Source organism: Leuciscus leuciscus (assembly GCF_965113295.1).
Source record: "Leuciscus leuciscus genome assembly, chromosome: 8".
Classification (NCBI taxonomy): domain Eukaryota; kingdom Metazoa; phylum Chordata; class Actinopteri; order Cypriniformes; family Leuciscidae; genus Leuciscus; species Leuciscus leuciscus.
The window spans coordinates 10,819,439-10,836,661 of NC_138732.1; the positions used below are offsets into that span (position 1 = coordinate 10,819,439).

Consider the following 17,223-nt stretch of genomic DNA (forward strand, 5'->3'; position numbering starts at 1 on the left):
AAAGTGGTCTACATTAAATTACTTTATGTTGTTTGGCATGGCTCCAGTATTTAAGTGTAGAGCTATTCTCCTGATGCTCATGCTGCAATTGACTTATCCCTGTCATTTCACAGCCACGTTTCAGGCCTTCCGCCTTTAAACCGGTCACCCCCAAAAACTTCAGTTCCATGCAGAACCTCTACCCTTCCAAGTCGGAGGAGCTAGAGAGCGGCTTAACCAACGGCATGCATCTATCCTATGCCAAAGCAGCGCCCAAATCGCTGTCCACCTCTTCCTCGTCCTCCTCCCCTTCACGGCCAGGCACGAGCACCAGAAAAGGAGTGCTAGCAGCAGCAGCCCGGGGCCTCAGCCAGGAAGAGGAGAACACGTCCGACTCGGGACACAACTCCATGAACAGCCTGCCGCCCTATCGGCCGCCGTTCCGCCCTCACTTGGGACAAATCAGCGCATCTATGGGTCACATCAACCACATCGGCTCACTGGATCGCAGTTCGCTGGGCTCCAAGGGAGCCGCTTCCACAGTCACAGACGTGTCCTGTCACAGTATGGCTACGCTGAACCGCCTGCAGTGCTATGGAAGCGAGGCCCCGCCCCCCTACGAGCTGTCACACTCTATGGAGGACATGGTGAGGGACCTGGAGGAACGTCTGCAGGAAAAGGAGCACGAGCTACGTCAGATGAGGAGGAACTTGGATGAGAGCGAAGATGCCATTGCACAGGTCAGCATTTGCAAGAACACATGATCTATTAAACATACGCTACCGTTCAAAAGTTTGGGGTCGGTAAGATTTGGATGTTTTTAAAAGAAGTCTCTTATGCTTACCAAAGGCTGCATTTATTTGATCAAAAATACAGTAAAAACAAAAACATTATTACAAATGTGAAATAATTGTTTTCTATTTATTTTAAAATGTAATTTTTTCTTGTGATGCAAAGCTGAATTTTCAAAAGTTGCTGAATAAAAGTATTAATTTCTTTAAAAAATGTAAACTTTTGAAGGGTAGTGTACTGCATTTAAAATGGGTTATTTCATACATTTTAAATAGATAAAAAAAAAATTTTTTATTATATATATATATATATATAATATTAAAAACTATATTTAACTTTTTTTTACTTTTTAGTTTTTAATATATAGTTTTTAACTGAGAGATTGATTTTATTCTAAAAATAAATATTTCTTACAGAATGATGTTTAAATCATCTTAAATACAGACCTTAAAAACATCTAAAAGATGTTTAAAAAATAACACTGAAAAACTAAACAAACCTGAAAACACTGAAAACACGCTACTTTTCCATTGTTTCTTTTACACATTTGCTAGACGGTTGTGTATAAACCGTTGCACTCGCGTCGTTTGCAGCGTCTCGCACATGACACAGCGTTCTAAAAACGAGGCGCTCAAGTTAAAATCTTTTTTCCCGATTCCACAGCCCGCATCTCGCATTTCTCAAAGCAAAAACGCGTTCTGTGTGATCCAGCCCATAGAATGTACACAAAATTGGAATGACAAAAAAAAAGCTGATACAAAAATATTCAAAACTGTGTTTGTGTGCTCTTGTAGGTTTTTGAAGGGAAGCAGCGGCTCTGGGAGAAGGAGGTTACAGAACTGAAACACCTGTACACCGCCAAACTGCGCCAGGTATCCCAGCAGTCCCAGCGTTCCCAGCGAAACCTGCAGCTGCAGCTGTATAAGGTACAGCAGGAACGCAACCGGCTGCAGGAGGAGCTGGATTCTGTCAGGCTGGAGTGCCAGACCCTGAAGAGTCAAAGCCCAGCGGGACAAAGCCAGAACATTAATCCCCAGCTGGAAGAGACCCAATGGGAGGTATGCATTAAGTCAGAGCTATCTGTTCAGAGCTTTGGGGATTTCAGAAAACTTCGGAGGAGATAAAAGAAAAAAAGTAACCTTTAGTTGGATGATAAATGAAGGGACGCATCATGTATTGCTTGTTAGTTTGTTCACGCTGACCATACTGAAAATCTAAATCAGATGTTTAGAGCTGACCGTCCACACTGTCATTTTACAAGCAACCAGAGCTGTTTGTTCAAACAGTGTAGCCAATATCTGATATATATCAGTTGCCATAGTAATGACTTGAGACATAAATGCAAAAAAATTAATTAAAAAAGTCAATGTCTTTGTAGAGACAGAGAGACTGACGAATGATTGAAATTTTGCCCCTGAGATTGTATGGGAATCTCATCACAGAGATGATAAGCATTCAAAAGACCAATTAAATTGTTTACAGATCACGACTTACATGTAGGGGCTGTTTACACGACACCGTTTTCAACTAAAAACGTAAAACATTTTGAAAACGATACTGTTATCGGCTCCGTGTAAACTACAAAAAAAACGCAAATTTGTGAAAACGATGCGCATGCATCAGTCTATAGGTGCGTGGTGTTGCTTTACAAAGTGACATCGCCATCTATTGGCCTGGCATGCATAATACAGCGTTTTTAACTGTTTTCGCTGAGCCTTGTGAACGGGGATCATTTTGACAATGGTCTCTGTACACAAAAAATGCGAAGGAAAAACTTTTCCGTTTTTAGTACATTGTTGTCGTGTAAACATACCCATAGTTAATCATCACATTAAAAAAAACATTATCATGGAATGACTACTTGATTACTACTATTACTACTGTTACTTGATTACTACTATTACTACTGTTACTATTACATTAAAACTACTTGAAATCTGATCTGACTGTTGAGAATTTAAATGCAATTCCAAAAATCAGACTTTAATCAGATTTCTAAAAACATAACTACATATGGAGGTGGTTCAGATTTGCTCAGTTCAGACATCAAACAACTAAATGGATTTGAATGAGTGACAAAAAGACAGATTTGTATTGCCTATCTGGACAAACCCCTAATAAGCCTAGCATTATTAAAACAAAGGATAGGAACTATCACTGACAGCCTCTTATGAACAATATTCTCAAATTGTTTTTTGGCTATGTATATTTGCGAGAATGACTCAATTTTATTGATTTAATAGGTCTGCCAGAAGTCTGGAGAAATCGCTTTACTGAAGCAACAGTTCCGGGACTCTCAGGCAGAGGTCACACAGAAGCTGAGCGATATCTTCCTCTTAAAGACTCAGCTGCACGAGGCGCGCAATCAGATCCAGAGCAAGGACAGCCAGATCGACATGCTACAGATGGCCCTTCAGGGCGCCCGCCGGAAATGTCCCTTGCCTGCTTTCGAGGACACTCGAGCGGATGCGGGTGAGACTGGAGGAGCCAGTGCCACGGAGGAGCGTCTCAGAGCTGAACTGCTGCTGGAAAGACGCCAGAACGAGGCGCAGACTTCAGCTTTTGAAAATGAGAGAAGTACATGGCAGAACGAGAAGGAGAAGGTGATACGCTACCAGAAGGAACTGCAGGCCAGCTACCTGGAGATGTACCACAAGAATGAGGCCTTAGAGAAAGAACTGGCAATGCTGAGAGGGGGCTGGGCCAGAGTGGAAGAGGGGGGAGCAGGGGGCGGAGAAGAGGAAGCAAAGCCGCCCACTGGTCTGCCCTGGATAGAGAGGATTGAGTCCTCTGAAATCTGACTTTGCAAATGATCTTTGGCATCTGAGATTAGATTGACGACAACAGCTCTGGATCCCGTTTCACTTCTGAGACAATGAATAAACTATAAATAAATAATCTATACAAGTTTGACCAAAAAGTGTACCAAATAGAGGCGCAAGCTGAATATTATGTGCTGTTTTGTATCACAGAAGGATTTAAATGAATTTTGTTGAAAAATCTGAATCATCAAAACTCCAATCAAAAATTAAATGATAAATAATCTCAGATTTTATTTTAAACACAATATTTGTTTTCAGATCCTAAATCATTTACAATGGTTTAATAAAAAACCAATAGATGCTTTAAATTAGCTTGACTGGAGTGTTCTAAGCACTATTATTTAATTGATTCTATATTTTGGGCTTTAGGTACCGGATAATACAAGACATCCTATTATTCAAAGAATGAAATCAGTTAAGTGTGCATTCCCTAAAACGCATGATGCACTTTAAATGCACACAACTTGTGCAAGTTCTCCTTCGCATTGGAAAAAATGTCAACAGCTGATCCATATAGAAGCATTTCTGCTACTATGTCTATTGATGTGCGCTGCTGGGTTTTTCTGTTCTTTTGACCTAAGATGTTAATATCTGCATGAATGTGAAACGAAAATTCTGGTAAGTTTGATGCCATTGTGTGCACAGGACTGTCGAAAAGTCTTCAGTAATCGTAAGAGTAAGGTTAGATCCTACGGTATTAAATCTTCACATAGACAACTATACTGTGACTTAATTGTTAAAAACTACTGAATTTCATATTCTATTTCATGTACTAATTGTATAGATTTGTACTATACACGTATGGTGTTCTTTACCTCAAAGTTGCATAAACCTTGCCATTTCCTTTAAATTGACTGAAGATTATTCCCCCCTTGTTCTGTAAAAAAAAACTCTAAAATGTGTCTTCCAGTTAGTGTAAAATAAAAGTTTAAAATGTGTCTTCCAATTAGTAGTTTCTTTCACATACACTATATTTTATTATGTTAATAAAAGTCATCCCTTATCAAACCTTAATCAGTGTTTTCATTGGGCTGGACTCCAAGCCCTGACAGAAACTGCAGGATATGCAGAAAAAAACTGCAGATTCGAATAGACCAGGAGTCCAGCCCAATTAAAAGATTTATTTTACTTTTATAATCAGATTTTGGTGGTAAATACGTCAAAGTATGCGCAATCCATTTAAAGATAGACTATGCCACACCTTTTTATAACATCAGATTTTGTCGAATTAGACACGCCCCCTCTTTACAAACCTGCGCTTTGGTGTAACCAGGGGCGTAGCTAGGGACGTGCGCATTCCACTCTGCTTCTGTTTTCAAGCGATTTTCACTTTTAAAGCTCCTTCCAGCAAATGTTTTACCGATGTTCACCCTCGTCTTGCGTCTTTTTTTTTTTTCGTCGGTGTGTTCTTTATTTTTCTCTTTTTCTTGCAAACCATAGACTTTAAAGGGATACACCACTTTTTTGGGAAATAAGCTCATTTTACAACTCCCCTAGAGTTAAACAGTTGAGTTTTACCGTTTTCGAATTCATTCAGCCGATCTCCGGGTCTGGCGGTACCACTTTTAGCATAGCTTAGCATAGATCATTGAATCGGACAGGACCATTAGCATCTCTCTAAAAAAAAGGACCAAAAGAGTTTCAATATTTTTCCTATTTAAAACTTGACTCTTCTGTAGTTACATCGTGTACTAAGACTGACGGAAAATGTAAAGTTGCGATTTTCTAGGCTGATATGGCTAGGAACTATACTATACCTGCGTAATAATCAAGAAACTTTGCTGCCGTACCATGGGTGCAGCAGGCGTAATGATATGACGCAGCGCCTGAAAATAGGTCTAATAGGTTAGACAAACTTAGTCCCGGTCACGTTGGAAGTTACCGAGCTGGGGACTATTTTCAGGCGCTGCGTCATATCATTACGCCTGCTGGACCCATGGTACGGCAGCAAAGTTTCTTGATTATTACGCAGGACTGAGAGTATAGTTCCTAGCCATATCAGCCTAGAAAATCTCAACTTTTCATTTTCCGTCGGTCTTAGTACATGATGTAACTACAGAAGAGTCAAGTTTTAAATAGGAAAAATATCGAAACTCTTTGGTCATTTTTTTGAAAGAGATGCTAATGGTCCTGTCCGATTCAATGATCTATGCTAAGCTATGCTAAAAGTGGTACCGCCAGACCCGGAGTTCGGCTGAATGGATTCGAAAACGGTAAGACTCAACTGTTTAACTCTGGGGGAGTTGTAAAATGAGCCTATTTCCCCAAAAAGTGGAGTATCCCTTTAAGAACTCACGAAAGTCCAAATTCATCTATAGCGCTTCCGGCTTCCCATATATGGACAGCCCCCTTACGACGTGCAAAATGATTGACAGGCAGAAAGCGCCTTCTGATTGGCAAAAAATAATAAGAATTTCATATTTTATTTTAGGTAGGCTACTAGGTCTACTATTCTGCGTGATATCTCAGGACAGGTATTTCCATATGATAAGAAATTAGCCAAAAAATATTTAATAAACAAACATGTAAGGGGCAGTTGTGGGAATCCATGTGGGCCAGCTCTCAGAGGAAGAATATGACACAGCCCTGCACACCTGCACATCAGATCCAGCTTTACCGAGAGGAATTTTGTGCTTCATGGATCAGAATGGGCCATTGTCAATCGGACAATAAGGAGTCTGTCTATTCAGTCTTCAGGTAGAGACTTAAGTTGCTCCTTCAGAATCAAGAAGTTGTTCACTGCTATTAAAAGTGTGAGAAAAGCAACAGGGCTAAGTTTAAAAACTAGCTTTTGAGAAAAAAAATATATTTAATTTAAATAAACATGGAACTTATTTTCAAAAAAGGAAAAAATACGGCTTTTATCTCATCTATATTCATAGCTTTGCCCCCTAGGGTTCATTATCTACTTAAGCTCTCTTTTTTATGCACCATGACCGGATTTAAGAACCACTGCTGAAAGGCGAAAACCTGTAAAGTTTTTTATAAAGGTTTGTGAGAGTTAGATCCTTAATGGGAAAAACATAAACTTTGCTGTATGTTATTGTCACAATTTCAAAGGAATTTTTTAACAGATTGTCAACTTTTTTATTACAACAAAGACTAAGCTTTAATAGTATAAAAATAATCAAAACAACTGCAAGTCTTTTTTTTTTTTTTTTTTTATAAATCCCAGTAAATATCCTTCTGGCCATTGTGACTGTATGATGTCTTGACATGGTGAGCCCTTATAGCTTCTCCAGTGAACTGAGGTTTCCCTCTTGTGGGAGTAAAGGGTCAACATCTCATTTAAAACAGTTTTCTGGCTATTGTTTTCAAGTTTCAGTAAGGAAGTATTTTTATGCCCATAACATCAACAAATAAACAAAGTCAGTTTTTAGTGAAGCAAAGAACATGTCATAAACCATTAACCTACAACAATTATGAACATACATTACCGTTCATAACTGTTTTTAAAGTATTTTATGCTCACCAAGTCTGCATATTTGATCAAAAATCCAGTAAAAACCATTACTCCAGTTTTCAGTGTCACATGATTTTATGGAAACCGTGATGCATTTTTTTTATATTCTTTGAAAAAGTAAAAAAGAACAGCATTTGTTTGAAATAGAAATCTTTGAAACAATGTAAAAGTCTTTACTCTCACTTTTGATCCTATATAATCATTGCATTTTCATTCTTGCATAATAATAGATAGTAAAAAAGATAAATGATTGCATAATAATATTCGGTATAAAATATTCTAGAGCACTTTTGATGGTTAAAAACTGCATCATGCTTCAGAGGGCTAAAAGAAGACCGTAAAATGTATTAATTTATAAAACTTGTTTGTAGAGGCAGACAGAAAACTCAAAAGCTGAGTATAAATCTTTTTATTATTTAGATGCAAGTATAATAAACATACTGTACTGTTAGAAGATAAATATTTACAATAGTTGCCTTGCAGTAGTTAGTAGAGAAAGCAGAGTCATTTCTCAATCACTGAATGAAAACACTTCCTTAAACTCACAATACTCTGCTTTGATCTTACAAATTTCAGGGAGGTAATAAATGATTGTCTACTAAAAGAAATAACAGACAACGTTTATTATCAGCACGTCAGTGGCCACACAGCACTCACACACCTCTTAAAGGCTTTAAACAAGAGGACAGCCTTTGCCTTCACCAAAATAGAGGGGGAAAAAAAATAATCAGACATCGTTTGCTGAAGAACATAGGTGTGCTGGTACATGCCCGACCTTCGAGAATGTCAAAGAGCTCTGGGAAAGGTTCTCTCTCTCTGATAGGTGACTGAGTCTCAGGTCTGGATCACATCTGTCAGAAAAGCTTGAGGTGGGCAGGGCTTTGAAATGTCATTTTCATTCAATCACTGTAAAAGAGCAATTTACAAACCACACATTCCGCTTCGGCATGCACATTTCCAGATATCGATCTCAAAGTGGAACGGGACAATTAGCAGTTACATTGTGTTAAAGCCAGTGAGCATTTGATGAATATCCTGAGGGATACAATATTATTCAACGGTCTCCCTTCACCTATACGGATATAAACAGTGAACTTTACATTCAGGGATAATGCGAAACATCTGGAAAGTCTCATCTTTATGGGGAACGTCAAAACACGGTCAGTCTACCATCAAATGTACATTAACGGGCATATAGTTTCATTACGTTATGCTGGCAAAGATTCAATCGCTAATGCAACTGTCTGCAGAGGATGCATTTCTCGAATCAGCGTGTGTGTTTTGATTATGTAAGCAGAGGAGCCCGAAGCTGTGAGAGCTAATGTAAGCCCAGTCCAATCTGTGTGTGCAAGTGTTTAAATACATTACATATGTAATTATACTAATGAAAAGTTATACCATCACAAATCACTGCTTTATATTTATTAAACTAAAAAAAAACAGAGCAAGACACATAGCTTGGACAAAGAGGTTTCCTCTGACATCCGACCAGCGCAAGGAACAAGATCACAATCTGCACGCACAAATCCTCTGATCTCTGATGAATATTCACACTGATGCACTAATCAAAACGCCATTCACTCCAATTACAGCCTTTATTACATTGGGAAGAGAGACGTAATTTGTTTAGAATCAACAGGCACCGGTTCACCAATCCTTATTTTTATTCTGTCATTCTTAATATACATACTGAAAACCCATTTCAATCACGTACACGTGCAAAGAATCCCCCGTTCATGAATTTAAATGTGATCTCAAAAGAGGAAACTGTGGATATTTTCTGGCAAGAAGTCACCCACACAGATGCATCACGCCCATTCGCTTAATAAAAGTCACAAAGAAAGAAAAAGAGAGGTGATATATCATGGAAACTTAAAAATACTCTGCAATTAAAACAAACGAAGAGGAAGCGAAATGCGCACACACATACATACTCATAAAAGCCTGTTTATACTAGGCCATGTTAACAAATGAATGATCCGCACAATCTTTTCCTCGTTAGGTACACTTACTGACTCGGGTTCTACAGGTATGTTGCCATGGCCACCGGCCTCTGTCAACTAAAAGCTTTGGAGAGGGAGGTGGCGTCACGGGGGAGAAGCCGCCACAGAAGGCTCGTCATGCCAGTGAATGAGGATCATTCTAACTGCGGCTCCAAGAGGCCTTCAACACGTCATTCGGCTACGCTCCGAAAAAATACATCAGAAGAAGATCTGTTTGGCATCTGATGGATTCTGCTCCATAGGACAATATGGACATTTAAGCCTGGGAAGAGAGTTTAAGACATCGTCAGTGAGGAAAATAATACATTTAGAACTGAAAACATTGAAGAACAACAATGAAATTGGTTCAAAAGGTGATTAATAGCACCAAACAATGGATGCCAGGGCATTGCTATGTGGTTGCTAATAGGTTCTCATGCTTGAATGTTCAAAAAACACCTTATTCTTCATATATTTTACATTGTTGCAGCACCTCTCTTCCCAGTCTGTCACTAACACTGTTTAGTTCCTGTCTCTACGAAGTCCCTCCTTCCAAAAAGCGCAGTGTGTTCAGATTGGTCAGATTGGTCAGCTGGACCAGCGTGCGTGTGATTGGTCAATAGCTTCAAACGCGTTTCGTAAATGTTACTCCCCTTACCATAAAAGCGAGTTTCAACACACTACTAACGCAACTCAACCAGGCATCGTCTCTTTGTTTTGCATTGCCTTGGGCGGGAATGATTGGAATGAGGAATATTGTGACGTGTATAATCCCGCAAGAAAACTCAGGACTACAATGGAGGCGTTTCAGGGAGTTCAAAAACAGTGTTTACTGATATAGAGAATAATTCGCTTTGGAGTGACTGTGTTTTGTGACTTTGCAGACCTTTTTCATGCTCAAACAGCAACATTACATACTAAATAAAGTTGAAAATGTAAAAAAGCACAGTAGGTCCTTATTAACATTAAAAGAATGACACACTTCATCTTTAAAAAGTGCAGAAAAGCTTAATCTGTCAATTACCGCTACTGCTGGTAGCAACAACTGCAGATTGCAATTTTTAAATCATCAGGCATCCGGTCTGGGGTCAGTTTGCCAGCACAGATTAAACTTTAAAAGTAAATGTAGAGTGAAGTACACTTCGTTTGTGTCTAGGTGATGCACAAGTCAGAGTCTTACTTTCCAGCATTGGTGAGTTTGTTAAGAGCGTCTCTGGATATGACATGTCCACAGATAAGCTTCATGGGTGGATTGCTCTCTGATGTCTGCTGCCTCAGGATAGGACAGGCAAACACAGAGTGATACCAGCACTTCTTCCCCAGGTCTATTTCAATCTAACACACACAAACAAACACAGAGAGCAGGGATGAATTGATAAAGCATTAATTGTAATTACCACAATTATTAATTATTAATTATAAATTAGCAGATGTATTCGCCAATCATTGGCCAATAAAAAGGAAGCACATATCAGACATGCATATAATGAATTCATCCAGTTTATTTTATGTTTCAGTGTTTTCTGTTTATAATAACTTAGAACAGTCTGAATAAGGAGATGAATAGAATGTGTAATTTATCAATCTTAATTTTAGTAGTCCGTTGGTTTAAATTTGTCTGCCATATACAAATGAATATCACTTTATTTTCCATATCTCAGCTGGTCATAAAAACATACTATAGAGATTATTTGATTTGATTTTATTGTGTAAATAATTATTTTAAACAATTATTTGTGTTGTATAATTAATTATCAGGGTTTACAAAAACTGTTGGTATAGAGCAAATCTTGTTCCAAGTCATTAGTGCATCCCTAATTAATATAACATTTCACATTACAATTCAAGAAAAATATTTAAAGACATTTAGACATTTAAAACCTTTAGATCAAACATTAAAGGTAAAGAGAAAGACTTACTGGCAGCTCATCCTTGTGTGTCCAAACACCGCTGCACTGTCTCTGTTCAATAACCTGTTTGATGTTCATGAGAACAGGCAGCGCCATACAGCCGGAAGCAAAACTGATGGAGAGTCAGAAAATCAAAACAGGATTTAGTAATAAAGCATATATAATTCAAGCTAAGAAAAGCTTTTACTGTCAATACAAATAGCAATATTTACAGAGAAAAGCCACCCATGGAGATAGATAAACTGCAAAAGTTTTTAAGTTTTCAAAAAGATTTCCATTTCAAATAAATGCTGTATTTTTTTACTTTCATTTCAACGAACAATCCTGAAAACAAAAATATTAAACAGCACAACTGTTTTCAACATTGATAATTAGAAATGTTTCTTGAGCATCAAATCAGCATATTAGAATGATTTCTGAAGGATCAAGTGACACTAAAGACTGGAGTAATAACTGCTGAAAATTTAATTTTAAAATTTTAAATGCAGTAATTTTTCACACAAGAGACTTTCAAAAACAAAATCTTACCAATCCCAAACTTTTTAACAGAACATTATGCATATGAGTAAAGCACTGAATAAACACTACAAAAAGTGGCCTTTCAAGTTAAACCTTTTTAACGTTAAACTTTTAAAAGCTTGCCTCAAGACCCTTGCGTTTTGTAATCTAAAACTTGTATAAAGACTTGAAGACATGAATGAATTCAGACGTTCTTCAGAAGGCTTGACATCCAAGTAATCATTGGTTAGGGCCTAAGTTTAAAATCCTACACGATGAGGAGAGATTTAAGACTTTTGTTCTGACCTGACACTGAGTGGGGACTCCACAGAGAGTCCAAGCAGGGCGCAAGCGTCCCGTGTGAAGATGTTACAGATCTCTGCCCACTGATCCGTCTCCAGCAGACTTCGGTACGGAGAGTTCTCGATCCCATGGCGGAGGTACACTAGACTACCCATTAAGATCTGAATATCTAAAGAGCACACACAAACAAGGCTCAGATGTCATCTCAGACTTTGTTCATAACAATGAATCAGGTAGTGTAATACAGCTGTCAATTCATTAAGAACTTTAAAATGGACAAAATAACTGCTTCAAGTAATGACATTACTGGTAAAACAGTCTCAGTTGTGATTTGGTTCCACCCACGTTTACATAAAAGCCTTGTTGAGGTTAAAGTTTTTCATCAATTCAGGGCTGAACCTTTCCTCACCTCTCTGATGCTGTGAGGCAAACGGTTGGAAATGGCGTGCGTACTGTAAAGCTTCCTGCTGTTTGCTGATGCCCCCGTTGAGCAGGCTGATAAAATAGAGTCTGTGAAGCTTGAACTCAAGGGTGCTGTTCAGATCCAGCAGCCTCTGACGGTTTGTCACCGCCCACCTAACACAGCAATCATACAACCAAAATAACCATTAAACTACTAACCTGAAATATACAACAACAAACCAATATTGTAAGCCACACCCCATCCAATGCAATGTTCTGAAGGAATCCAGGGTATGAGAGGATGTGCATAGATAAACTACCATAGAAAAGTTTGGGGTCAGTATTGTATTAATATATTGAAAGAAATCTCTCATGCTCTCCAAGGCTGCATTTTTTTATATAAAAAAATTGAGTAAAACAGTAATATTGTGAAATAGTGTAACCATTTAAAATAAGTTTTAAAATGTAATTTATTCCTGTGATGGTAAATCTGAATTTGAAGCAGCCATTAGAAATCGTTCTAATCTGCTCAGTTGGTGCTGGTTTTATTATTATCAATGTTGAAAACAGTTGTGCTGCTTATTATTTTGTGGAAACCAAACAAATAGAACAAATAGAAAGTTTAAAAGAACAGCATTTTTTTTGTGAAAACATAGATGTCTTTACTGTCACTTTTGACCAATTTAATGCATCCTTGCTGAAGTATTAATTTGTTTTGAAAAAAAATCTGTACTGACCCAAACCTTTTGAAATGTTGTGTACATGAGGATAAAATAAAAAGTAAAAGTGGTCAGTAGAAAGCAGACAGACAGGACACATACTCTAAAGCTGGTCTGAGATCTTGTGTTCTTAAAGCCTCTAAAATACGGTTGAGCTCCAGAAATGGCTGTTTCATGCTCATGTCGATTACTACACCAGACTCCTGTGAAGTCAGATTGAAACACTCAATGTCAATGCCAGGATCTCAAAATACAAGCACTTATACATCCAGATTCCAGAAGTTAACATAAATATGAAGTATAGCAATTTTTACAGAAATACACACACATTTTTAGAATAATATAAAAGAAAAGCATACCTGGCAGAGGTCCTCTGCAACACTCAGCATGCCTTGTCGATACAGGTGCTCTACGATCGTTTCACTGAGGTATTTCTGCCTCTCTGGAGAGTCCCAGACATTCTCAGCTACAACTGCACTCACCTCCGCATCAAAATTCTGGACAAGAGAACACAGCATTTAATACACATTTTCAATCACACATTATTTACTATGGTAAATAATACTACAAGGCAAATTTCATTATCAATGTAGTACAGAATTTGAGCAGTTCTTTATCATTTTTATCAAAGAAAGTAGAAAGCAATCAGAAACTACTGGGAAAAGAGAGGAGGAATGGGATTGGGAATGTCCAAAGCAGTAATTTAACAACGTATTTTCATGTTCACGGTTCTCTCATGCCAGATAATGGTCACATGGCTGCAGGTAAACAAATCAAATATTTAACCTTTTATTAGTAAGTGATTTATTTGAGCATTTTTATGGTTTAATTATTTATTAGCTTTCATCAATCAAGAACGACCTGCAGTTCCCTCACGAAACTCCTAAGGGTCCGCAAACCCCAGTTTGGGAAACCTTGACTTAGATAAACGGTTTAATGTGCTGTTAATATTGATGTAATTAAATTAACAACATAAAGAATTCAGATATCAAACTCTTACTCTGTCAATCGCTTTTCCCACTTTGGACACACTGCCATGGATGTCCTTATGCCTAGAGGCGAGCATCTGCACAGTTTCTTTGATTTCCTTGCAGCACTGGGCCATTGTTTGATGGAGCACTGACAGATCCGCATCTTGTACACCTAGAGAGTAGGAATGGAGTTCAATGAAATATAGCAACTAAGCGAACTTTGATCTAAACAGACATTTCTACTGTGACTCATCTATGTAACAGAGTTATGCTTATATAACCATCTACAAGCCTAAAGTGTGGGCTAGAGGTTATTCAGCTAAACATTGCATGTTTGTTTGCACTGCAGGCTATTATTTATGCAGGCATCTAAAGTACACCTATTGTTCCTGACTTGATGTCACTGAATAGGCTTTTTTCAAAGCTGAAAAGGCACTTGGTTGACTTCCTCCTCCTCCTCTTTAGACTTGTTTTCATATACAAGCATTGACATATGAATCACTCTCTCACAAGTTGATAGCAGGCTATAACAGTACCACTGTACCACAAATTTACCAAAGTATGATAACATCATTTAGCAAATTTCAGTACCAATGTGGTGCTATTCAGCAGATGAGGCATGAAAGGAGGAAGGAAATTAATGAAATACCATATTCTTCAACAAATTAACAAATTAATATGCTTATATAGGTAACACTTTGTGTCCTTGTTACACGTTACATGTAGTTACACAGTAATAACTATGAATTATGCATAATTACAAGGTTTCATTTGTTAACATTAGTTTATTAACTAACAGGAACTAACCATGAGCAATACATTTGTTACTGTATTTGTTAACGTTAGTTAATAAAATACAGATGTTCATTGTTTATGTTACTTCACAGTGAATTAACTAATGTTAAAGTCAATAATTTTATCCCTTAAAACTCATCTTTGATCACCAAATTGACATATTTAAACGTTTTTTCCAATGAAAAAAAATTCTTCACGCCTTAAAATACCTTGAATCCAACTCTACACCCTTGCTTCATTTAGTATACGCGGAACCATTAATATGCTAATTAGCCCCGCCTCCACTCACGCCAGCTCACAGATTCACTTACTGAGGTAAACGCTGCACAATGATATCGCTCTTTACAATGTCAGACACATAACGGTAATTAATATGATTAGCCTTTTGCTTGACTATGTTATCAAACAGCTAATAATGTGTTGCTAATGTTACACAAACTATGTTCCCATTCGCCATCTCGGTCTGCCTTCTAACAATCATTTGAACAACTCAGAATGTCAGTGGAGAAAGCCATTTAGTTCATAATAACATCATAATATACATCATACACCCGCTATATTACTAAATCTACCCGGATTTTCATATAAACAAAGAAATATACCGGGATAACCTGGCATCTTTTGAGACTCCCCTTCTAGTTCGCTGTTAATGATTTGCTAAAGCCCGCCGGCACATTGACGGGATTGGTTGCAAGGTAGTTTGTGACATCAGAAACAGCAGCAATTTCAAACCTCGTTTTTGAGACTGTCTTTTTTAAACTTCCGTTTAAGGAGAAAATAATCAGCAATGGCTCAGCACATTAAAAACACCACATAGACATTTAAACAACATTAAAAACTTGATTTTCACCACGGGGGACTTTAACAAACACAACATTTGATTTTAATAAATGTATTAGTAAATGTTGAAATTATTTAACATTAAGAAAGATTAATAAATTATGTAGAAGTGCAGTTCATTATTAGTTCATGTTAAGTAATGTAGTTTAATAATGTTAACTAATGAAACCTTATTGTAAAGTGTTACCATTGCATGCAACCAACCCTAAACCAAACCCTAACCCTATAGCATGTACATGTAGTTCATTAAAATGACTCACTACTACACTCTAACAAGGACACCTTACAATAAAGTGTAACTACACATATATTCTGATTGATATCTGACTGATGTCACATGTGCGTCATTCAAATGAATCTCCAAGAATTGATTTCATCAGTCACCAATAGTTGTTTTGTTGCCTAAGGTATAGATATCGAACTACCAGAGGCTCATATTGTACCAAAGCACAAATGATGGTGTCCAAGCAGACTCGGAGCTCACCGTAGGCAACCAATCGACTCCTCAGCTCACAGACGTTCCTCAGGAGTTCATCCAGCCGTTCTTCTGACTGATGCCCATACGTGACAAACCTGTGTAGCACCTTCTCAAGCTCCCGTTCCACACACGCACACTGCTCCATCAGCACAGCTGTTACAGCTTACACACACACACAACGTCCTGCAAAACAACGTCAAACAAAAGTCAACCTCAAAATACAGATTACACACCTACTACATTAGGTGTCTACTAACACATATCTAGGTTGTCTGTTCCAAGAATTAGTTGAATAAAACACAAAATGCAATAACATAAATGTGTTAATCATCTGGTTCAGGTTGGTATGATGGAACTTAGGACTAATATATATGTATATATATATAGCATGACTGAGTGCTGATTAAATCAAGCCAATGGGTCAGTAAATGGATTCCAGGGAAGGCAAGATTGCCAAAAAATCACTGACACCATGAGTTAAATATATATATGTATATATATATTGACATAGAATCTAGTATAAAAGCAATACTGTATCAATGTATAATCAAGCAATCATAAACAACAGTGAATTTCTCGGTTTAAAACAAATGTATAAAAAGCCTCTACCGGGGTCAGGGTTATGCTGCCCAAACACTGCATAATGATGAGCTAAAATAGCCAACATCTATCATTCTCAGTTTATTTCAACTGTTTGAGTAAGCCACGGCAATTACATTTATGTCAACCTGAAGTAAACTGTGAAAATCTTTGAAATTGTAGGTTGACATTAGATACTACAGAATCAAAACAATCAGTTAGCTTGTTAGCATAACCGGGACAACATCAAGCCATTGGAACGAGTCTAAAACTCGCAAATTCAGCATGTTCTTTGACACTACCGATGGTATTTAAATCATGTCAGCCAAGTACTGACCTCGAACAAATTTTAGAAGGTTGTATCAAACGCGTAAATTAAATAATACATGATGTTCTTGCCTGTTTTGACACCACTTGACCAGCAGACGTCCCTGAAGCGAAGCAGTGGGTCTGTTCTTCTGGAGTGACGTGCGTGTTTGACGCTCTGCTGCCACCTGCGGCCTGGAGGTGTAAATGTATTTACCTCAAAAGTAAGAACAACAAAGCACAAACACACTTTCGATACATGTGTACAAATCACAACTTTGGCCAGTTTGATGGTCTTGGATGGTTTCCCAGTCTTACTAGTTTCAAAGTTGTCTATAAAACCAGGCACCAGACTGGAGACCATCTAAAAGCAGCAAACTAGAA

General features: G+C 37.8%; 2 protein-coding genes across 4 annotated transcripts in view; one reads left to right on the top strand and one right to left on the bottom strand.

Annotated features, from left to right (window-relative positions):
* n4bp3 (NEDD4 binding protein 3) overlaps nucleotides 1–4,539 on the top strand; it is a 28,563-nt gene extending 24,024 nt beyond the window's left edge. For both annotated transcript variants that reach the window (XM_082178152.1, XM_082178151.1), the window contains exons 3-5: nucleotides 114–719; nucleotides 1,566–1,829; nucleotides 3,015–4,539. In XM_082178152.1, the coding sequence (XP_082034278.1) occupies nucleotides 114–719; nucleotides 1,566–1,829; nucleotides 3,015–3,572 (1,428 nt within the window). In that variant the 3' untranslated portion in view covers nucleotides 3,573–4,539. The remainder of the gene's footprint in view (nucleotides 1–113; nucleotides 720–1,565; nucleotides 1,830–3,014) is intronic.
* Nucleotides 4,540–7,450: 2,911 nt separating this feature from the next.
* Nucleotides 7,451–17,008, bottom strand: rmnd5b (required for meiotic nuclear division 5 homolog B). 2 transcript variants are annotated; one of them, XM_082178513.1, is made up of 10 exons: nucleotides 16,933–17,008; nucleotides 15,961–16,137; nucleotides 13,871–14,013; nucleotides 13,230–13,367; nucleotides 12,973–13,073; nucleotides 12,159–12,325; nucleotides 11,753–11,918; nucleotides 10,958–11,060; nucleotides 10,219–10,373; nucleotides 7,451–9,321 (listed from the first exon to the last, which is right to left on the bottom strand). In XM_082178513.1, exons 2-10 carry the CDS (start codon nucleotides 16,097–16,099, stop codon nucleotides 9,258–9,260), a joined length of 1,176 nt encoding a protein of 391 aa, XP_082034639.1. In that variant the 5' UTR covers nucleotides 16,100–16,137; nucleotides 16,933–17,008; the 3' UTR covers nucleotides 7,451–9,257. The 2 variants fall into 2 exon arrangements, with proteins under 2 accessions (XP_082034639.1, XP_082034640.1); XM_082178514.1 differs by having other exon boundaries at nucleotides 16,871–16,951.
* Nucleotides 17,009–17,223: the final 215 nt, after the last annotated feature.